We start from the raw sequence: 24,505 nt of genomic DNA on the forward strand, positions 1-24,505 counted from the left end.
CCTCCAAACAGATAAGTTTTAAAACTGCCTGCTGTGGTTTACCCCTGGCTGTGCTGAAGTGGGTGGTGAAGGTGTTACGCTGACCGGATGAGGGGCTGGTAGAGGATGAGGAAACAGAGTAGGAGGAGGAAGCAACAGGAGGCAAACTGAGGCGCCCTGCAATCCTCGGTGGTGGAAGAACATGCGCCAAACTGCTATCCACCTCAGGCCCAGCCGCCACTACATTTACTCAGTGTGCTGTTATGGAGATATAACGGCCATGACCGTGCTTACTGGTCCACGTATCCGTAGTGAGGTGCACCTTGCCACAGATGGCGTTGCGCAGTGCACACCTGATTTTGTCCCCTACTTTGGTTGTGCAGGGAAGGGATAGCAGGCCTGGAAAAGTAGTGGCAGCTGGGCACGACGTACTGTGGGACAGCCACCGCCATAAGGCCTTTAAAACTATCCGTCTCCACCAGACGGAATGACAACATTTCAAAGGCCAGTAATTTAGAAATGCTGGCATTCAGGGCCAGGGATCGCGGGTGGGTAGGGGGGTACTTCCTCTTCCGCTACAGTGTTTGGGAGATGGAGATCTGAACGCTTCCGTGGGACATTGTGGAGATGCTTGGTGACCCAGGTGTTGACGTTGCTGGCAGATCCTCTGTTTGCAGGACGGCAGGTGGCACTGTCACTCCAGAGGTGGATGAAGAGGCAGAGACTGCAGCAGAAGAGGAAGCAGGAGGAGCCAGAGACCTTTCTTGGTTTTTGAGGTGTCTACTCCACCGCAGCTTGTGCTTTGCACTTAGTTGCCTGGTCATGCAGGTTGTGCTCAGGTTTAGAACGTTTATGCCTCGCTTTAGGCTCTGATTGCACAGGGTGTAAACCACTCGGGTCTTGTCGTCAGCACATTGTCTGAAGAACTGCCGCGCCAGGGAACTCCTTGGAGCTGGCTTTGTTGTGCTCAGTCCACCATGTTATTTTGTCAACCAACAATGTAACAGCAGTATTGACTGGTTGTATTGGTCTGTAATGCAGCAAAGGGCGCAAATGTAGTATGTAGCACAAAATGGGTGTTTTTTTTAAACCAGAATATAACAGCAGTATTTAACGCTTGTATTGGACTGTCACGAATGCAGCAAAGACCTCAAATCTACTTTATGGGAAAAAAATTATTATTTTTTCACCCACAATTAAACTGATGGATTGAACTGGTTTTCTTTCACTATCACAAAAACAGTGCAGGGCACAAATGTACTTTTTAGCAAAAAATATATATTTTGTCCCCCCAGAATCTAACAGATGGATTTACTTGGATTGTACTTTACAGAAAAAAATGTGAATATGTCACCCCCTGCGTCCCTGTAATCACAGACGGATTCCCTATATTATTTTCCCTACCCCAGGCACATATGCAGGGCAGGTGCACTTACAAAATGGATATATGTTGCCGACTGAACTTAAAGAACAGGATTAAATGGTTGTCCCTGGCACATATGCAGTGCTGGTGCACTGAACTACACAAAATGGCTGCGGATGCCCACCTAACTAACAGATGTAAAAAAGTTATTTTTCTGTGTCACTGGGCTCAGGGCAGGGTACAAAAATGTTGCATTGCACCCACAAAAAAAAAAAAAAACGCTGTAGATCGCAGAGTTAACAACAAGTTCTGATATCAGATAGATTCTTTCCTATTCTCTTCCTCACAGCAGCAGCGTCCTCTCCTTACACTAGTAACAGCAGAGTGACGGGCGGCGCTACCTGACTCCAGCTTATATAGAGCCCGGGTCACATGCTGCACTGGCCAATCACAGCCATGCCAATAGTAGGCATGGCTGTGATGGCTTCTAAGTTTAGACAGTTAACCGCTTGTTGATTGGCTTTCAAAAAGCGCCAAGAAAGCAGCGATCACATATATAGCCTTCAAATATAATTTTTTACAGGGTCCGCTCACCAGCAGGCCCTCACATATAATTTGTTAGAGGGTCTGCTCACCAGCAGGCCCTCACATATAATTTTTTAGAGGGTCCGCTCACCTGCAGGCCCGAAGCTCAAATCTATTACAGGGTCAGCTCCTTTATGTTATATGCAGGTTGAGTGCCTTTTCCTAATAATTTTTGGGAGCACTTGCTCTTTATGTACAAGTAAATATACAGGAAATAATGTTTTCAATAATTTTTTCCTATAAAATGGATTTTTTACTTTGGTTTTGTGCGTAAACCTTTAATTAGATTGTGGGCCTGGTGATGGGTTTAAGGCCTTTTAAGCAGCATCAGCAGCAGCATGGTGATAAAAATGACTGGCAAGGTGACATACTGTGGAGATTGCAGCATGAGGAGGCCACATAGTCTCGATAAAAGACTGAGGCCACAGATTGCTTAGAAAGATGCAGATGGAAAGAAATCTGTAGAGCTGTATCACCGTCACCTGCAGATTAATGCAGACCAGGTGCATAGCTATAGGGGAAGCAGGGGAAGCTGCAGCTTTGGGGCCCTGACCCAGAAAGGGCCCATCTAGAAGGAGGAGGACTAAAGGATTTGGTCAGGGCTCCCTCAACAGTATTACACAATGACATTATATACAGTGACAGTATAGACCGTGTATAAAACGGATGGAACGGCTGCCGGCCCTGGTCTGAGAGAGCGATCTTTACTAGCCACAGGAATGGGGGCGGCATGAAAGGAAGGGGTCGCTAAAAAATGATTGTGGGATGGAGCCCCATTCAAAAATTTGCTGTGGGGCCCAGTCATTTCTAGCTACGTCCCTGATGCAGCCCACAAAAGCAAGTTGGGTTTACCAATGTCTGCCCCACTTTCTCTCAGGATCATGTGAGACCCTTCTTCTTCCTCCCTAGTGTGAGATGGGGAAACACCTCTCATTGTCTGAACATTGTGTTTGTTTTAATGAAGTTCAATGATCTGGACTGACATTCTGCTGTTTGGCCACAAGATGCCGCTGTTTCCAAGACACAACTAACAAACTGCATATATTTTCATATTCATGAGAGGTGTGGTTTTTAGAACTTGCTAGAACGAAGGCAGCATCCATCTTAGAAGCGAGCTGAGACCGAGGAGCTGTGTGCGAGCAGAGAATCCAATAGATCCAGGAGTGAGAGGACCCCTCAGTGACCACAGCTGCAGCTGAGTAAAGCTGATCGTTGTCCAAGACCCAGATCCTGTCCAGGGAAAGGAGGACTGTATCCAGGAAGGCTGATAAGAGCTGAGGAACAAAGCTACATACCCTGTGGGACCTCATGTTTGATGGAGAGACTGGTTGTTCGGTTTAGAGTCATCAGCGGAAGAAGAGCAGACCTGCGTCGGTAAGATCGTGCACGCACCTCATTGCAGTGTTGGCGCATAGAGACCTAGAGCAGGCCTGTAGTTAGCTAGTTAGGGTCTCTGCTTTGTGTCAGGCCTAAAGTGTTGCTACTGTTACTACAAGGACTCCATTACTTAAAGGAAACAAATAGTATTTAGAGCAGCAATCCTATACCTTTCAGAGTCCTTCAGACATGCAACAGCCAATCCAAAGCACCAGATCCACGGCACTTCACAGATGAATTTTCAAAATGTAAGATGATGGCAGCATTTTCATCCAAAGATCCTTTATTTAGCAATTAGTCCATAAGAACATGTACAAAAAGGTGCATAAAAGGTGTTAGTCGAAACGTTGCTGCTTTTTATGCACCTTTTTGTACATGTTCTTATGGAAGGCTTGACAAAGACTAGGTGTTAGTCGAAACGTTGCTGCTGCTTTTTATGCACCTTTTTGTACATGTTCTTATGGACTAATTGCTAAATAAAGGATCTTTGGACGTAAATGCTGCCATCATCTTCCATTTTGAATATCCATTACTTAAAGGGACATTGCACATTTGGGAGCTGATAAACACCCTCGCGAATTCTATCCAGCAGCATTTTGCTCAGGAGTAATACTCAGACACGTGCTACCGGACTAGTTATGGGAGGGGGAATATTACAGAGCACAGTAAGATTGTAAACTGTTGGTGGCACTGCAGGCCAGCCCGTACTAAGCACCCAAACAGTTGTTCATGTTTGATCTAGGGCAGGCATGCCCAACCTGCGGCCCTCCAGCTGTTGTAAAACTACAACTTCCACAATGCCCTGCTGTAGGCTGATAGCTGTAGGCTGTTCGGGCATACTGGGAGTTGTAGTTTTGCAACAGCTGTAGGGCTGCAGGTTGAGCATGCCTGCTCTAGGGTAATAATAGGTACGGCGAGGCAGTTTTAGTTGTGCCCGCCAGTAGGTAAATTACCGCAAAATTTCCTCCGGCATCCATCAGAGGGCGCCGTGCTGTGCAAGACAGGGGTCTCATCCTTCGGGCTGGGTCTATGTAAACTTATTTTCTGTTCTGTTCAGCATTTGTGGTTGTGTTTATTACCACGTGTTAGTAAAATTCTGTTTTGGCAAAAGCTGGTGGTGGAGTTGCTTTCCTAGTTCGTGACTTCGCTTTATCCTGCGGAGCCCACCTCGGTACGCGGCTTACACTAGGACTTTTTTCCAGCCGAGCAGTAAAAAAACAAACTTAAAAAGGTTCAGGTTCGTCTGTCATCTAGAAAAATGCAAAGTTTGTAACTAACCCGGTTTGTTAGGAACTGGTTCACTCATCTGATACCTTTGTTTTCCTTTATCCCAGACATTTCATGCTATACCCGCCATCCATGGAGTATCTGTTTTTTGACTGTGAATACAAGTGTCTGTACTATTCATCGCCCCCTGTGAGGGGCTTCCATCCGGTCACAGTCTTTTGCTTTAGTGATTTGTTTATAAGATTCATTTTATTTCCCTAATTGCTGGTCAGCCCCCCCCCCCCATCAGAACCCCAAGCCTTCCTTACTGGGTTTCATTACTGCATATATGTTGGTCTTGTAATGCAGAATAGGGGCTCATGAAGACAATCATATGCCAATAGATGTTGGCCAAACAGCTACACTTCCTGACTCCCCCATACTCATGCACACTCCACTGCTGAACGACCATGAGGATGACCTATCTACACAGCGAACAAAAAGATTGTTCATTCAAATGAAACATTTCGCAGCCTCCTTTTCACCCAAAAAATCTATTGGGGAGGTGATAAGATTCACCCATACACATAACATAGTTGGCTGTTCCCAGTGAGATCATCGGGTTTGGCAAACTTGGGCACCGTAACTTGAGTGCCTTGATTCCCACCTGTGTACAAGAGATCTCCTGAGGGTAAGAATTACTCTCTTAGACTTAATAATACTCCTTCCAGGCTTAGTAATGGGGCCCCTCAGGTAAGGAAGACTTGGAAGGGTGTAAAAAAACTGATTTACAGCCATACATTTTTGAATTAGAGATTTTGCTTAATGACTACAACATTTTCAAAGACAATTAAGAATAATCTATGGATGAGAAGTCTTAAAGTGGATTAGGATTATCTGGAATGAAGATTCGTGCGAATTCCTGTGCCCGACAATCTGCCTGAATAAATGTGCCGCTGATCACCTGATGACTGAGCATTTTGCTCGGGTGATCTTGTCGTTCGTGCAGGCACATCAATTATCATTTCTGGGCAGAAGATCATGCGGTCGAAACACCAATCTCCTGCCCAGAAACAGTACAGCTGTATGAGGACGAGTGATGACAATAGCGACCCCTCGTCGTCATACCATGAATGAGATCGTTTCATGTACATGTAGTACCCAGAGCGGACACTACCATTCATTCACACTGCTACTGTCTCTAAGGCCAACAAATAATCTCATCTGTGTATTTAATTCCAGAGTCTAGCACAGCATAGAAAGAGAAAGCACGGTATCCCAGTTTGCCTGCCAGTTTACCCCCAAACCGTCTGAAGCCAAGAGAAAGACCAAATATTGTCTGGATACAAGTTTATTCACATAAAGCTGATGAACTTTTACCAAGTCTGGACTCTTACTCCACCAACTATCACTCTACGGAGCCTAACCCTGGGGAGCGACTAATAACACCACATCACCACTCAGCATTCCTACAACCTGGGACACGATTGGCCCTGGGAGGTGGCACTTTGCATAAATATAGCTTTCTCCTTCACCGAACAAGCAGTGGACTGTCTGGAAGGAATGCCTACTTGCCGACAATTGGCTTTAACTTGACCTGTGAAAACCCGTATTTACAGTCACAAGTGACCCCTTTAGAGGAGCTGTGGGTATGGTGCCTTTAGCTGATTATGAGCATTTGATAACCCAAGATAGAGAAAGAAGAAAAAAACAGAAGTAGGTGGAGTCTGACACATATAAAAAGCCAGAAAATGTAAAAGCCAAGTGTTGCTTAAATCCAGAAACCATACTAAAAACATCACTAGATGAAGCACTAGGACTTTACACCGAGAAGAGGTGGAGATATTCATACACTATGGAAGAACCCAATATCTGGACCTTCCCTTCACTTACCCATTCTCAATATATAAACTAGTTAAACATGTCATAAATATCACACATTATCAGCAGCTTTATACATCCTCAACATCTGTGCATCTTTTATAGGGTCCATGTTTGCATCCTCCACATTCTGCTCTGATCAGATGTTTCTGGAATTTTTTCTCCGATGGAAAATTTTGCCATATAACTTTTTGAGTCTGTGTCGGATCTGTTTGGTTTTAATCCCATAAATTAAGGGGTTAATCACAGGGGGGAGCAGGAGATAGACATTCCCGAATAGAATATGAAGGTTTGGCATTGTGTTGCTTTTGAACCTGTGTACGACAGATAGACCAATCAGGGGGATGTAGTAGACGAGGACGGCACATATGTGGGAGGCACACGTGCTGAAGGCCTTCATGCTGGCCTCTTCCGCCAGACCAAGCACCGTCTTAATGATCAACATGTAAGAAAAGAAGATAAAGAGCGAGTCGATGCCCATGACTGAAAGGATGACAAATAGTCCATAGATAATATTGACTTTGATGTCTCCACAAGCAAGATTCATCACCTCTTGGTGCAGGCAGTAGGAATGGGTCAGTTGATTGTTTTTCCACAGAGGAAGCCTCTTGATAATTAGAGGGATGGGAATCATAACAAGAGCTCCTCTCACCAAGATCATGGCAAACATCTTACAAATTTTTGCACTGGTTAGAATAGACGAGTATCGTAGAGGGTGGCAGATAGCCACATAACGATCGACAGCCATGGCCACCAAGATGCCAGACTCCAGAGCGGAGAGAAAATGTATGAAGAACATCTGGGTAAGACAAAGATCGAAAGTAATTTCCCTGCCATCCATCAAGAAGATCTCCAGCATTTTCGGCATGGTTGTGGTGGCTAACAGCAAGTCTATCATCGACAGCATGAACAAAAAGATGTACATAGGTTCATGAAGTTCCTGGTCCACCCTGATGATGTAGAGAATTGAGGTGTTTCCTATAACAGCAATGACGTACATTGAGATGAGAGGAAAACCCATCCAGAAGCTGAGATCTTCTAGACTTGGGATGCCGCTGAGGATGAAATAACTGGTGTCGCTGCAGTTATGGCTGTTGGCCCACATGACCAGAGTGGACTTATGGAAGATGCATCTTCTGCAATGTCAGGAGAGAGAAAGCAAAAAAAAATAAAAAATAAAAGTCGTTACTGAACATCAGTGCAGATAGAGACCGGGGGCGAGGTAATGTAATTGGGGGAGGAATGGAAGGAGGGACTAGAACAGTTTAGAAGGAAAAGCATAGAGTAAACATATACATAAACCTCCTAATTGTATGTATACTAATGCCAGAAGCCTGACTAATAAAACTGGGGAGCTGGAATTAGTGATGTGTGAGGAGGACTATGACAGTGGGAATAACTGAGATATGGCTGGATGATAGCTATGACAGTGGGAATAACTGAGACATGGCTGGATGATAGCTATGACAGTGGGCATAACTGAGACACGGCTGGATGATAGCTATGACAGTGGGAATAACTGAGACACGGCTGGATGATAGCTATGACAGTGGGAATAACTGAGACACGGCTGGATGATAGCTGTGACAGTGGCAATAACTGAGACACGACTGGATGATAGCTATGACAGTGGGAATAACTGAGACACGGCTGGATGATAGCTATGACAGTGGGAATAACTGAGACACGGCTGGATGATAGCTATGACAGTGGGAATAACTGAGACATGGCTGGATGATAGCTATGACAGTGGGAATAACTGAGACACGGCTGGATGATAGCTATGACAGTGGGCATAACTGAGACACGGCTGGGAGGATAGCTATGACAGTGGGCATAACTGAGACACGGCTGGATGATAGCTATGACAGTGGAATAACTGAAAGAACATGGCTGGATGATAGCTATGACAGTGGAAATAACTGAGACATGGCTGGATGATAGCTATGACAGTGGGAATAACTGAGACACGGCTGGATGATAGCTATGACAGTGGGAATAACTGAGACACGGCTGGATGATAGCTATGACAGTGGGAATAACTGAGACATGGCTGGATGATAGCTATGACAGTGGGAATAACTGAGACATGGCTGGATGATAGCTGTGACAGTGGGAATAACTGAGACACGGCTGGATGATAGCTATGACAGTGGGAATAACTGAGACACGGCTGGATGATAGCTATGACAGTGGGAATAACTGAGACACGGCTGGATGATAGCTATGACAGTGGGAATAACTGAGACACGGCTGGATGATAGCTATGACAGTGGGAATAACTGAGACACGGCTGGATGATAGCTATGACAGTGGGAATAACTGAGACACGGCTGGATGATAGCTATGACAGTGGGAATAACTGAGACACGGCTGGATGATAGCTATGACAGTGGGAATAACTGAGACACGGCTGGATGATAGCTATGACAGTGGGAATAACTGAGACACGGCTGGATGATAGCTATGACAGTGGGAATAACTGAGACACGGCTGGATGATAGCTATGACAGTGGGAATAACTGAGACACGGCTGGATGATAGCTATGACAGTGGAATAACTGAGACACTGGCTGGATGATAGCTATGACAGTGGGAATAACTGAGGACACGGCTGGATGATAGCTATGACAGTGGGAATAACTGAGACACGGCTGGATGATAGCTATGACAGTGGGAATAACTGAGACACGGCTGGATGATAGCTATGACAGTGGGAATAACTGAGACACGGCTGGATGATAGCTATGACAGTGGGAATAACTGAGACACGGCTGGATGATAGCTATGACAGTGGGAATAACTGAGACACGGCTGGATGATAGCTATGACAGTGGGAATAACTGAGACACGGCTGGATGATAGCTATGACAGTGGGAATAACTGAGACACGGCTGGATGATAGCTATGACAGTGGGAATAACTGAGACACGGCTGGATGATAGCTATGACAGTGGGAATAACTGAGACACGGCTGGATGATAGCTATGACAGTGGGAATAACTGAGACACGGCTGGATGATAGCTATGACAGTGGGAATAACTGAGACACGGCTGGATGATAGCTATGACAGTGGGAATAACTGAGACACGGCTGGATGATAGCTATGACAGTGGAAATAACTGAGACACGGCTGGATGATAGCTATGACAGTGGGAATAACTGAGACACGGCTGGATGATAGCTATGACAGTGGGAATAACTGAGACACGGCTGGATGATAGCTATGACAGTGGGAATAACTGAGACACGCTGGATGATAGCTATGACAGTGGGAATAACTGAGACAGGCTGGATGATAGCTATGACAGTGGGAATAACTGAGACATCGGCTGGATGATAGCTATGACAGTGGGAATAACTGAGACACGGCTGGATGATAGCTATGACAGGGGAATAACTGAGACACAGGCTGGATGATAGCTATGACAGGGAATAACTGAGACATGGCTGGATGATAGCTATGACAGTGGGAATAACTGAGACACGGCTGGATGATAGCTATGACAGTGGGAATAACTGAGACACGGCTGGATAATAGCTATGACATAGTGGGAATAACTGAGACACGGCTGGATGATAGCTATGACAGTGGGAATAACTGAGACACGGCTGGATGATAGCTATGACAGTGGGAATAACTGAGACACGGCTGGATGATAGCTATGACAGTGGGAATAACTGAGACACGGCTGGATGATAGCTATGACAGTGGGAATAACTGAGACACAGCTGGATGATAGCTATGACAGTGGGAATAACTGAGACACGGCTGGATGATAGCTATGACAGTGGGAATAACTGAGACACGGCTGGATGATGGCTATGACAGTGGGAATAACTGAGACACGGCTGGATGATAGCTATGACAGGGGGAATAACTGAGACACGGCTGGATGATAGCTATGAAAGTGGGAATAACTGAGACACAGCTGGATGATAGCTATGACAGTGGGAATAACTGAGACACAGCTGGATGATAGCTATGACAGTGGGAATAACTGAGACACGGCTGGATGATAGCTATGACAGTGGGAATAACTGAGACACGGCTGGATGATAGCTATGACAGTGGGAATAACTGAGACAGGGCTGGATTATAGCTATGACAGTGGGAATAACTGAGACACGGCTGGATGATAGCTATGACAGTGGGAATAACTGAGAAACGGCTGGATGATAGCTATGACAGTGGGAATAACTGAGACACGGCTGGATGATGGCTATGACAGTGGGAATAACTGAGACATGGATGGATGATAGCTATGACAGTGGGAATAACTGAGACATGGATGGATGATAGCTATGACAGTGGGAATAACTGAGACACGGCTGGACGATAGCTATGACAGTGGGAATAACTGAGACACGGCTGGATGATAGCTATGACAGTGGGAATAACTGAGACATGGATGGATGATAGCTATGACAGTGGGAATAACTGAGACATGGATGGATGATAGCTTTCCCGTTTCGTCCTCCGGCAGCACAGAATGGGTTAACCTCGTCGTCATCTTTTCCAGGACCGCCCACCTAGAACATATTAATTGACAATTAATTAATCAATTCACTCTCCTATAAGGTCTCCTCCTCCACAATGCCTCCTTGTGTTTTTTTTTTGTCCTCATCTGAGGATGAAGCCCACCGATATTGTGCGGCCGTTATGCCTTGTTGTGACAAGGTGCAAGGCCTCAGAATGGGGATAGCCATGTGTGTCCTGGCTCCATGTCTGACCCGCTAAGCGCCCTTAGATCGGGGATTGAACTAGCAGTTGCTAACCTCCTCAGTCCAGCGCTTCCTGGCATCGATCCAAGTCTAAAGGGCCCATTCAAGCACGACTACCTGTGGACGCAGCTGCACGTGGCGCAGGAGAGATGCGAGGAGTATGAAGCGGCCGTCAGCCATTGAAGAAGCCGCAGTACCTGCTTGGGAAGCGCCGGTGCCGATACTTCCGGTTTGGTGGAACGCAGGCGCAGTGCGTCTGACGTCATCTAAAGCGGCCTCTGCCCCGATCTGGCGCCAAATTTGAATTTAAAAGAGCGGTGTTGCTGAGCTTCGGTGCCTGTTGTGCCTGGCAGCCGAGCTCTAGCGTTTTAAAGGTATAGGCCTGTCCTATTGTCAGGCAAACCTTTTGATAATATGGGAACCTGGATGTTTCTGAAGTCTGCAGCATATTCTGTGTTTAATGCTCTGTTTTCTTCATTCAGATGTCCAGCGCGTCCGGCAGAGGAGAAAAAAGTTCCCGCAAAAGCAGGCACAGGATGTGTCAGTCATGCGAGCAGCCACTCCCAGATGACTTCCCTCAGGATCTCTGCATAAGGTGCCATCGGGATACCCAGGAACCCTCGCCGCCAAGGAAAAAACGGAGGTCTAGCTCACCCCTCTGCATTTCCTGTCTTCAATCCCTACCGGATGATCACGCCACTAATGTATGTGAGCAATGTTCTCACCCTGATGGTTCTTCGGATGACGAAACGAGCAAGATGGTCTCCCTCTTTAAAGCCTTCCTGAAAAAATCCAAGGCAAAGAAAAAGAGTACTAAAAGAAGACCGCGCTCCCCATCCTCATCTGAGAAATCGTCGCGCTCTGAAGGAGAAGTCTCATCCTTTTCGGATTCTCCCGTTATTGAAGATAATTTTTTATTTGACAAAGCAGATACAAATCAGCTTATTAAAGAGGTCAAGAATATTATGGAAGCCAATAAGGAGAAATGCAGCAAACATAATGAAGAGGATCTTTTTTATTTTCCTAAAAAGAAGGCGTCAGTGTTCCCTGGACACCCAGTCCTGGATGCCGTGATGTCTAAAGAATGGGAGCGTCCGGTAGGAAGGATCAACCTAGGATCCAGGTTCAGAAGTGTATACAAAACAGATCCAGCAGAATCATCCTCCTGGGCAACCCCGGCTAAAGTGGACCCGGCTGTAGCTAGATTAGCAAAAAGATCTTTTTTTCCCTCTGATGACTCAGCCCTGTTGAAGGATCCGATGGAGAAGAAGGCTGATGGTCTCCTCAAGAGACAACATACATATCTCGCCTCTCTTAATAAGGCTGCAATGGCGACTGTTCCTGTTGCTCGAGCACTTAGAGTGTGGCTCAGCCATCTGGGCAGGGACATCGAAGATGGAGTACCAAGAGAGGAACTCCTCAAGCAATTGCCTACACTCAAATCATCAGCGGAATTTCTCTGTGACTTCCCGGTTGATACGATACGATTGTGTGCCAAGAACATGGCATTGGCCAACTCGATCCGTAGATCTCTCTGGCTGAAGATCTGGTCTGGTGACGCCTCTTCAAAAAATAACCTATGCGCTCTTCCTTTTGAACCGGGGAAGTTGTTTGGATCACAGTTAGATAAACTGCTGGAAGCTAACAAAGAAGATAAAGCTTTGAATTTTCCGCAACCCAGACGCAGGGACAAAACCAGATTTTTTCGCCCCTATAGGGGACAAGATTCAGGAAGATCAAACTTCAGAGGACGTTCTGGACGGGGGAGATCTGATCGGAAAGCCTGGGCCTCCTCGGAGAAGTCTAAGAGGAAGGGAGAGGACAACAGACCCCCAAAATCCGAGTTTTGACGCCAGAAGACAGAGAGTAGGAGGTCGGTTATCTCTCTTCTACGAAAGCTGGTGTCGCATCACGTCAGACATCTGGGTCCTAGGGATTATAAGAAGAGGTTATCGACTAGAACTCGACTACTTGCCAAGAAACAGATTCGTACTCAGCAAGGGGGAAGATCCACAAGTCTTCCTATTGCTAAAAGAGTTCCTAGACAAAGGGGTTCTGGAGGAAGTCCCAAATTCTCAGAAAAATTCAGGTGTATATTCCAGGATCTTCTGTATTCCAAAAAGAGATGGCAAAAGTCGGTTGATTATAGACCTCCGCTACCTGAATCGTTATATGAAGAAGATCCGCTTCAAAATGGAGACGATAAGATCCATCACAGCGGTTCTCAGGAGGAAGGTGTTTATGGCATCGTTAGACCTAAAGGACGCATACCTCCATGTCCCAATAAGTCAAGAGTCGAGAAAATTCTTAAGACTGGCCATCAGGAGAAATGGGGTGACACTCCACTACCAGTTCAAGGCCCTGCCATTTGGGCTATGTTCAGCCCCAAGAGTCTTTACGAAGATAGCTGTGGTACTTGCAGTAGCACTTCGCCTCCAAGGGGTCCAGATCTTCCCCTACCTGGACGACTGGCTAATTGCAGCCGAGTCGGAAGCCCTGTTACGTTTCCATTTAAAGGGAACCTGTCACCCAAAAATCGTCTATCAAGCTGGTTACAGTACCTTATAGTGCTGTGTCCTCGTTTCTCGATGCACTTTTTCTTCGTTTGGCCGCATGTCTGCTCATTCCGAAATCGTAGTTATATTCAGCTGCTGCCCCGTGCTGCAAGTCAGGCTTGAAGTCACGGGGGCAGCGGCCTCGGCGTCTTCCATGGCCCTCTCCCCGCCCCCTGCCTCTGTGACTGACACCCGAACATCCGAATCCGGGACCGCGCTCAACGGCCGCATGCGCAGTAAAGGGCGGCAGGAGCGCGGTCCCGGCTGCCGCGCGTACTACGCGCCGTCTTACTTTCGCCGCACTGCGCATGCGCCCGACATCCTGTATCAAACGCGCCCGCGCCCGGCATCTGGGCGCGGGCGCGTTTGATACAGGATGTCGGGCGCATGCGCAGTGCGGCGAAAGTAAGACGGCGCGTAGTACGCGCGGCAGCCGGGACCGCGCTCCTGCCGCCCTTTACTGCGCATGCGGCCGTTGAGCGCGGTCCCGGATTCGGATGTTCGGGTGTCAGTCACAGAGGCAGGGGGCGGGGAGAGGGCCATGGAAGACGCCGAGGCCGCTGCCCCCGTGACTTCAAGCCTGACTTGCAGCACGGGGCAGCAGCTGAATATAACTACGATTTCGGAATGAGCAGACATGCGGCCAAACGAAGAAAAAGTGCATCGAGAAACGAGGACACAGCACTATAAGGTACTGTAACCAGCTTGATAGACGATTTTTGGGTGACAGGTTCCCTTTAAAGAAAGCTATAGAACTCCTACAGTCAGTGGGATTCCTAGTGAACTGGGAGAAGTCGGATATCATTCCAGCCACCTCCAAGACCTTTTTGGGCTTCACAATAGACACAAAGGCCATGAAGCTCTATCTCCCCCCCGGGAAGATAAGGACACTGAAGACAGAAATAAAAATATTGATTTCTCTTCATTTCCCATCGGTCCGCAGAGTAATGAGGACACTCGGACATCTCACATCAGTCTCAGATGCTGTTCCCTGGGCGAATATTCACAGCAGAGATCTGCAACAAGATATGCTACAGGCTTGGCGTCGGAACGGGTTCAAGTTGGACGCAAGAATGAGGATAAGACCCTCTACTATCCAGAGTCTCAGAAGGTGGTTGCGCACGAGTCATCTGACTATGGGAAAAAGATTTCAGTTCCTCACCCCAGTGATTATCACCACGGATGCTTCCGGTCAAGGATGGGGGGCTCACCTCCAGGACAAATGGGTGCAGGGCCTCTGGTCTTCCAAGGAGAAGATGGAGTCCTCAAACTACAAAGAGATGAAAGCAGTCCTGTTAGCCCTCTACCGGTTCGAAACCTACATATCAGGGAAGCCCGTGCTGATTCGGTCGGACAACCTGTCAACCGTATTTTATCTAAACAAACAGGGTGGGACAAGAAGCTCTCATCTTCTGAAGCTATGCAAGGAAATATTCAAGTGGGCGGAGTTACATCTGCTGGAATTAAAAGCGATGCATATCAGAGCTTGCTACAATACTCGAGCGGACCATCTGAGCAGGAAGACGATCAATCAAGCCGACTGGGAGCTCAACCCAATCATCTTTCATCAGATCATAGCCAGATGGGGGACACCGACCTGGGATCTGATGGCATCAGCAAGAAACAAGAAGCTGGACAGGTTCTGTTCTCTAAACAGTCACGACAACCCCACTGTAGTAGACGCATTTTCTATGAGCTGGAAACATCTGTCGGTCTACATCTTCCCGCCAGTCCCCCTCATCCCGAGAGTCCTGAGGAAAATAGTAGAGGAGAAACCTCAAGCTATAATAATCGCTCCTTTTTGGCCGAGGAGGTCATGGTTCCCACTCCTATTCCAGCTGTCCAAAGGCCACTTCTGGAAACTTCCTCCACGTCCGGATCTTCTGATTCAGAATGGATTGCATCACCAGAGTCTGGGCCATCTACACCTTACTGCTTGGAGGCTGAAAGAAGTAGATTAGAGGGGAAAGGCCTCTCACAGTCAGTTGTTAATACGCTGCTTTCTTCCAGAAAAGATTCTACGAATAGAAAATACGCCAAAATCTGGAGAAGATTTATGTCCTGGATGTCGGAGACTGGCCATAAAAACATTAGCGTTTCCTCCATCCTTCAGTTTCTCCAAGATGGGTTCCAGAAAGGGCTAAAGCCCAATACCCTAAGGTCACATATGACCGCTATTAATTCCATGACTGAGAATAAATACCTCCATCATCCGTTGGTTCTCAGATTTTTTAAGGCGGTCAGAAGACTTAACCCTACGCATAGGAATCCGTTTCCGGTCTGGGATCTCTCCTTGGTTCTGAAGAGGCTGACCCTCTCTCCATTCGAACCATTGGAAGAAGCTGACCTCAAGTGGCTCTCGTACAAAGCACTTTTTCTCACGGCCATCACGTCTGCAAAAAGACTGGGGGAACTCCAAGCTTTATCCTCCAAGTTTCCATACTTACGTTTCCTTCCAGATGGAATATTGCTTCGCACCATGCCATTCTTCGTGCCCAAGGTGCCGTCTTCAGTAAACAGAAATAGAGAAGCGTTCCTTCCAGTATTCTGCCCCGAGCCTCTCAATGAAGAACAGAATCTTTGTCATACCTTGGATGTGAAAAGAGCTTTAGAGATTTATCTCCAAAGAACAGGAGAATTCAGAGGCAGTGAAAACCTGTTCGTCCTTTTCTCTGGTCCAAGGAAAGGACTCTCACCGTCCAAAGATACCCTGGCGAGATGGATAAAGTCCACTATTCTGGAAGCGTATTCACTTGAGGCCATACCTCCTCCATTTCCTGTCAGAGCTCACTCGACCAGAGCCACAGCCACCTCCTGGGCGGAGATGGCACAAGTTCCGATAGAAGAAATCTGCAATGCAGCATCTTGGTCTTCATCGCTCACCTTCGTGAAACACTACCGTCTGGACATCAACGCTAGAAGTTCAGCCTTTGGCACTGGCGTATTGTCGGCAGCTCTTTCTGAAACTCCCCCCCTTTGAGATCTATAAAAATCCCATTCTGTGCTGCCGGAGGACGAAACGGGAAAGGGAAAATTCTTACCGGGATTTTACTTTCCTTGAGTCCGGAGGCAGCACAAGTATACCCTCCCTAATAAATTCTCTTTTTTTGGCATCCACTATTTGTCGGAGTCTATTATTTTTAAAACACAAGGAGGCATTGTGGAGGAGGAGACCTTATAGGAGAGTGAATTGATTAATTAATTGTCAATTAATATGTTCTAGGTGGGCGGTCCTGGAAAAGATGACGACGAGGTTAACCCATTCTGTGCTGCCTCCGGACTCAAGGAAAGTAAAATCCCGGTAAGAATTTTCCCTATGACAGTGGGAATAACTGAGACACGGCTGGATGATAGCTATGACAGTGGGAATAACTGAGACATGGCTGGATGATAGCTATGACAGTGGGAATAACTGAGACACGGCTGGATGATAGCTATGACAGTGGGAATAACTGAGACACGGCTGGATGATAGCTATGACAGTGGGAATAACTGAGACATGGCTGGATGATGGCTATGACAGTGGGAATAACTGAGACACGGCTGGATGATAGCTATGACATAGTGGGAATAACTGAGACACGGCTGGATGATAGCTATGACAGTGGGAATAACTGAGACACGGCTGGATGATAGCTATGACAGTGGGAATAACTGAGACACGGCTGGATGATAGCTATGACTGTGGGAATAACTGAGACACGGCTGGATGATAGCTATGACAGTGGGAATAACTGAGACATGGCTGGATGATGGCTATGACAGTGGGAATAACTGAGACATGGCTGGATGATGGCTATGACAGTGGGAATAACTGAGACACGGCTGGATGATAGCTATGACAGTGGGAATAACTGAGACACGGCTGGATGATAGCTATGACAGTGGGAATAACTGAGACACGGCTGGTTAGTAACTATAAAGAAATAGAAATGGAATAGAACGGAGGTAATTACACAGTAGGATCAGATATAGTACCCTCTATGTTTTTGCCAATCCATTTTTGTTTTTGTTTTGACCCGAGGGGAAAAGCTCCAAACCGTTTATATATAACAACCTTTTAGTTCCCAATCAAGAGATACAAATAATCAATGATTAATAAATAAATATAAAGTGGTATATAGATAAAAAGCTTATCTACAGAATCGCCTGTAGAATAGTAGATATTGATGTCAGCACAATTCGTGGTGGCTTCCGATCAATTTCTTTATTTGTATATTCTGCTTAACGTTAGATACAGGAATCCCCCTTCTTCTGGAGCAATAAAACATTGTAAAAACAATAGTACAGGATAGCCCTAATTAAGTCTTAATAAAGTCACATCCGGTCTCTTTAAATAGTGATGTTCTCCCGCTAGAATTAGAATGTATCATTTCTGGGGTCCTCAGGACACTCACAAGTGTTTCTGTCTTCAGTGAGACACCTGTTTGCTAAAAAGTACCCTTTCTACCACTTAAAATGTCCGTACGGGGGTGCTGTTTCCGAAATGGGGTCACTTATGACTTGTTGGGGTTTTTCATTTCTGGGGAGCTAAAATCCATGTCTGTTTATTCAGGCCTGCCCAAACCATATTTAGCTGTTTGACTCTAGAGCCCTGCTGTGCGCCCATACATTATTTTTTGAGCACATGTGGGGTGTTGACGTATTCGGGGAAAATGGGGAACAAAATATGGGGTGCATTTTGTCCTGTTAAGTGAAGAATGTGGGTGTAAAGCAACTTTTTCCGGGAAAAATTATAATTTTTATTTTTCAGTGTTTCCTAAATATGTGAAATACCCAATGGGTCAAAGTGCTCACTACACACCTTGATATATTCCTTATGGGGTGTAGTTTTTGGAATGCAATCACTTTTTGGGGGTTTCCACTGTAGGGCCCCCTCAGGGTTTCTTCACATGCGATATAGCTCCCAATTACCATTCCAGCTAAATCCGTTCTCCAAAACCGATATGGTGCTCCTTCCACTCTGAAGCCTGCTGTGCGCCCAGACATCAGTTTTTGAGCACACATGGGGTGTTTCTGTAAACTCCTGATTCAGGGTAATAGATTTTGAGTTTTGTTTGGCTGTTAACCCCTGATGTGTTGCAGAAAAAAATAGATTACAATTTAAAATCTGCTAAAAAAAACAGAAATTTTGAAATTTCATTCCCATTTTCATTTCATTCTCATGGGGCACCTAAAGGGTTAAGAAAGTTTGTAAAATCAGTTTTGAATAGCTTGGGGGTGTGGTTTCAAAAATGGGGTTATTTAGGGGCGGTTCCTAATATGTAAGTCCCAGAAAGTGACTTCATACCTGAACTGGTCCTGATAAAAAATGGGGTTTAGACATGTTCTTAAAAATTTGAAGATTTGCTTCTAAACCTTCTAACGTCCCAAAAAAAGAAAGTCTAATTTTCAAAATGTTTCAAACATGAAGTAGACGTACGGGGAATGTAAAGTAATAACTATTTTTGGAGGTATTACTATCTATTATAAAAGTAGAGAAATAGAAATTTGCTAATTTGCAAATTTTTTCAAGTATTTGGTAAATTTTGTATTTTTTTAATAAATAAAAATGTAAATTTTAGACTCAATTTTACCAGTGTCATGAAGTACAATATGTAACGAGAAAACAATTTCGGAATGGCCTGGATAAGTAAAAGCGTTTTAAAGTTATTACCACATAAAGTGACACATGTACGAATTGCAAAAAATTGCCTGGTCCTTAGGGTTAAAAATGGCAGGGTCCTGGAGGGGTTAAGGGTGGGATCTATACTATAATATCAGGACCGGCAGTAATCAGCAGTGACTGGCAGTAATCGGTAGTGACCGGCAGTAATCAGCAGTGACCGGCAGTGACTGGCAGTAATCGGTAGTGACCGGCAGTAATCGGCAGTGAACGGCAGAAATCAGCAGTGACCGGCAGTAATCGGCAGTGACTGGCAGTAATCGGTAGTGACCGGCAGTAATCCGCAGTGACCGGCAGTAATCGGCAGTGACCGGCAGTAATCCGCAGTGACCGGCAGTAATCGGCAGTGACCATCAGTAATCGGCAGTGACTGGCAGTAATTGGCAGTGATGGCAGTAATCAGTAGTGACTGGCAGTAATTGGCAGTGACCGGCAGTAATCAGTAGTGACTGGCAGTAATTGGCAGTGACCGGCAGTAATCAGTAGTGACTGGCAGTAATTGGCAGTGACTGGCAGTAATCAGTAGTGACCGGCAGTAATCGGTAGTGACAGGCAGTAATCGGCAGTGACCGGCAGTAATTGGCAGTGACCGGCAGTAATCAGTAGTGACCGGCAGTAATCAGTAGTGACCGGCAGTAATCGCCAGTGACCGGCAGTAATCAGTAGTGACCGGCAGTAATCGGCAGTGACCGGCAGTAATCGGTAGTGACTGGCAGTAATTGGCAGTGACCGGCAGTAATCAGTAGTGACCGGCAGTAATTGGCAGTGACCGGCAGTAATCCGCAGTGACCGGCAGTAATCGGCAGTGATCGGCAGTAATTGGCAGTGACCGGCAGTAATCAGTAGTGACCGGCAGTAATCGGTAGTGACCGGCAGTAATCGGCAGTGACCGGCAGTGACCGGCAGTAATCAGTAGTGACTGGCAGTAATCAGTAGTGACCGGCAGTAATCAGCAGTGACTGGCAGTAATCAGTAGTGACCGGCAGTAATTGGCAGTGAACGGCAGTAATCGGTAGTGACCGACAGTAATCAGTAGTGACTGGCAGTAATCGGCAGTGACCGGCAGTAATCGGTAGTGACCGGCAGTAATTGGCAGTGACCGGCAGTAATCAGTAGTGACTGGCAGTAATCGGCAGTGACCGGCAGTAATCGGTAGTGACCGACAGTAATCAGCAGTGACTGGCAGTAATCGGCAGTGACCGGCAGTAATCAGCAGTGACCGGCAGTAATCGGCAGTGACCGGCAGTAATCAGCAGTGACCGGCAGTAATCGGTAGTGACTGGCAGTAATTGGCAGTGACCGGCAGTAATCGGCAGTGACCGGCAGTAATCGGCAGTGACCGGCAGCTCCAGCCGGCATTAAAGAAACAATAAAGTCCTGTATCTAGAATCACACAGGTATGGTTTTGTACAGTACCGTAACCCCACGGGGTGTATGTGGACCCCGCATTGTCTTTCAGGCACAGCAACTCCAGCTCAGACTCTGATCCAACACAGCCCTCCACAGAGCTCCACTGTCAGAGAGGTCATCATCATCACCACCTGACACTGCTGTTGGTTTTTTGTAGGCCAGTCAAGACCCGGCCTGGAACGTGGGAAGTAGTCACCCACCCAGCACTATGACTATTTCCAGTAAGAGCCGTCCTGGAGCAGCTATTCACAGCTTCACTAAATAATCAAAATGTCAACCAGCTGATTGGAGTCGGAAAGTAATTTTTTTTCCCCCTAAAGCGGGCCGAACTGGATGGATTGAGGGCTTTTTTTCAGCCTTATAAACTATGTTACTATGTATCATATAGTGATATGGAGCATGCTGGTATAACCTGGGCATCTCCTGCTTATAATTATATATGTACATCTTCTTGTTTATAGTGATGTAAACCATGCTGGTATAACCTGGGTATCTCCTGTGTGTATATATATATATATCTTATAGTATATTTTGTTAGTGACATACCTATATGATATTAGCCTCCTTCACATTTTGCTCGTGCATACGTCTTGCCCAGGTGTTTGTGGTGTTGTCTACCATGTTGTCCCCTGTAGTCTGTGGATTCAGAGCCAGTGTTTCTACTTCACCCAGATAAGAAGAGGCTAAAGAGTTTGGAGATGAGTCCTTAGAATTTCCTTGGTTCAGGATCAGCAGTGACGGACACAACGAGACGATGCGATGAGTTCGGCCCGAGGCTGGAGAAGACAGAGGTTCTGTGAGGAGAACAATAGGTAGAAGAGCAGATCTGAATGATTCCAGAAGGTGATAGAGAAAGAGGAAGCGGCTGAAAATTATCTGATGAGAACGGACATAACAGCCGATTACTATGAGGAAACAGAACCGGTGCCAGCTGAGAGTCAGCCAAGAACCCGCTCTGCACCACCCACCCCCGTCTGCAGGAAACACAGAATTCCAAATCTACACGCAGACTGCACCACCTAAACTTGACATGTGTATTACTACCTGCCTGTATATCATGTCTGAGAGGTTGTCACAGCCCATCCCCTGATGACATCACTGATATGATGTCATGTGATTAGACATGAGATCCACACACTTTATACTGCAGTAACATCTATTTGTCTATTACTGCTGACAACTTGCCTGTATATCATGTTTGAGAGGTTGTCACAGGGTTAGATGTTTATAGCCTCCTCCCACGCTCTTAATTGAGTTTCCTGCTCATTAGTGATGAGCAGTAGGGGCAATATTCAAATTTGTGATATTTCGTGATATTTGTGAATATTTACCATATGGCTGAGTTCACACTCCGTAGTGCTTCCGAGGGGTCCCGTTCCGTGCGGCCGTTCCGCAATTCCAGATTTGCGTACCCATTGAAGTGAATGGGTCCGCATCCATGATGCGGAAAGCACACAGAACTGTGGCCGTGTATTGCGGCCCACAATTTGCGGCCCGCAATACGGCCACGGATCACACACGTTCGTGTGAACTCGTCCTATATTTGAGAATTCATGGGTACTGATAAAAAAATTAAATTGAATATTCAAAATTACGAAGATATATCACTATATTCTAAATATTCACGAATTCTTGAGGTGCCGATATTCGCGATAAATATTCGCAATTCAAATATTCGTGATTTTATCTAGATCACTCTGTTCCCCCTCTTCCCTCTAGATACCTCTTCCCCCTCCAGGATTTTCTGTCTCCTCCTGATGCTTCTATACTCCTCCAAACTCCTGTCCATTTCATACCACTCTACCACTTTTAGATCCCTTAGTCCTTTAGAGACTTCTCTGTTTCCTCTGGACTCCTTACTCTCCTCCAGACTCCTCTGTCCCCATCTAGACCCCCTGTCCTACTCCTGATCCCTCTGTCCCTCTCCAGACTCTGTGTTCCCTGAGATATTCCTCTGTTTCCTCCAGACTGCTCTCCATAGTTGTCTGCCCCTTGCCAGAGATTTCTGTACTCCTCTAGACTCCCTTGTCGTCGTCCCCAGACCCCTCTGTTTTCTCCAGACTCCTCTTTCTCTCTCCATACTCTGATATCATCTGCAGACTATTGTGTTCTCCTCTAGACTCCTGCACCTCGTTCAGGCAGTGGCTTTTATTATGTGTGAGAAAAGGACATATGTAGCACATTTAAATCTAAAATGCCTGATCCTAGGTGGAAATTCTTGGCTGATCTTACCAAAATTTACAAGTTTGTCCAACTTTCCATTAATTTGTATTGGCAACCATAAAATAAAAAATCTTCCTTTTCCATTGTATGCTGGTCTATCCATAAGCCTCAGAAACCTTAGAAACCCCTGGTGATTGCTGAGCATGAAATACATGGGTCCAGCAGATCCACCAGGACTGTTCTCCTCCGTATGCTTCTACTCTACTGTTCTCCAGGAGCTCCAGGCTCCAGCTCATTATATTTGAAACTTTGGTTAAAACCCCCTTAACTTAGCTCTACCAGAAAGTCATTGAAAAAAAAAAGTACTGCTTCATGCCTCTGGTTGTGGGAGGGTTGTCAGACACCCGCCCTCATGTGTCACACTGACAACGCTGATTCTATAAGGCTCGTCCCAAAGAGCATCACTTATCGTCCTCATAGATCCTGGACCTCCATATGCCTTTCCTCCAAGATGGAGTTTGTTTAGAGTTTGGCTTCCTCTAGGTTTGGGATGAGAGCCAGGAGGTCACCAGACAAATATGGAGCTGTGCGAACGACAGGAATACTTCAAGTGTCCTTCTCATCACTGCCATTATTAATATAATTTACAGCGGGGAGGGAATTTCCTTTCTTTGGAAAGGGGAAGATAAAAGGGTCACATTTTTGCAATGCTAAATATGGTTAAAAGTGCAGATCTATCACATGTGTGAAAGCTTGAGCTTCCCATAATGGAACAAGGCAAAGTAGCCATGAATAGGTGGCCATGCACGTCCCCCCATTCACTCCGATAGGAGCTATGTATAGTGTGTGCTTTAATATTGAGATGGAAACATTTAGCTGTATCCATGTTTTTTTATATTTTTGTGATTTTTCATTTTTTTTTTAAATCATTCTATTATTTATTTATTTATTCAGAAACACATATACAGTCACTTTCAATACTGTGGACTACATGGGGTTGCACAGTTCTACAGAACGTCCAGATTTTGACCCAGTAATGAGGCCCATCAGACAAGCCTATGAGTTCAATAGAGACCACCTCAAACAGAGGTATAATGTGTAGCTCCAAGTCAGTTGCTCTCATATAAAAACTATAGTGGTCATTTATTATGCATTATACACTACTTTTTGGCGTATTTATATCACAGATCTTGTTGTTAAGTTGTTTTGTAAAAAACATCTGTGACTTTACCCCGCTAATGGCACTTTTGTGAAATGGCCCATTACCCATCTCATTCATCATTTTCCACGCCCATTTTTTGCTTGGACAACACATGACCATTCGCAGCAAATGCCTCTACATAACTTAGACGCATCAACTGGCAGCGCACAGGGATTAAGACAGGGGTCTAAATCGCTAGTCTTCATAAATGTCCCCCTGTATCTTTTCCATGTGAAGCAGAAATGGCACAATGCAATATATGGTGGACACATACTTGTCTTTAGCTGATAGGTGGGCCCTCAGAGTAGACAGGTGGCCAAATGTACATCAGATATACTGTGTTTGAAAAAACAAAAAGACGTGAAGGAACTGGTTGTCTGTTTTAGAAAACCCA

The 24,505-nt window shown here is 45.9% G+C and overlaps 1 protein-coding gene across 1 annotated transcript; it reads right to left on the reverse strand.

Annotated features, from left to right (window-relative positions):
* Positions 1 to 5,865: 5,865 nt before the first annotated feature.
* Positions 5,866 to 21,570, reverse strand: LOC122932249 (olfactory receptor 51E1-like). Its single transcript, XM_044286547.1, has 2 exons — positions 21,294 to 21,570; positions 5,866 to 7,527 (listed from the first exon to the last, which is right to left on the reverse strand). The coding sequence occupies exon 2, from the start codon at positions 7,494 to 7,496 to the stop codon at positions 6,531 to 6,533; it is 966 nt and encodes a 321-aa protein (XP_044142482.1). The 5' UTR covers positions 7,497 to 7,527; positions 21,294 to 21,570; the 3' UTR covers positions 5,866 to 6,530.
* Positions 21,571 to 24,505: the final 2,935 nt, after the last annotated feature.

The sequence above is a fragment of the Bufo gargarizans genome, chromosome 3 (genome assembly GCF_014858855.1).
Source record: "Bufo gargarizans isolate SCDJY-AF-19 chromosome 3, ASM1485885v1, whole genome shotgun sequence".
NCBI lineage: Eukaryota > Metazoa > Chordata > Amphibia > Anura > Bufonidae > Bufo > Bufo gargarizans.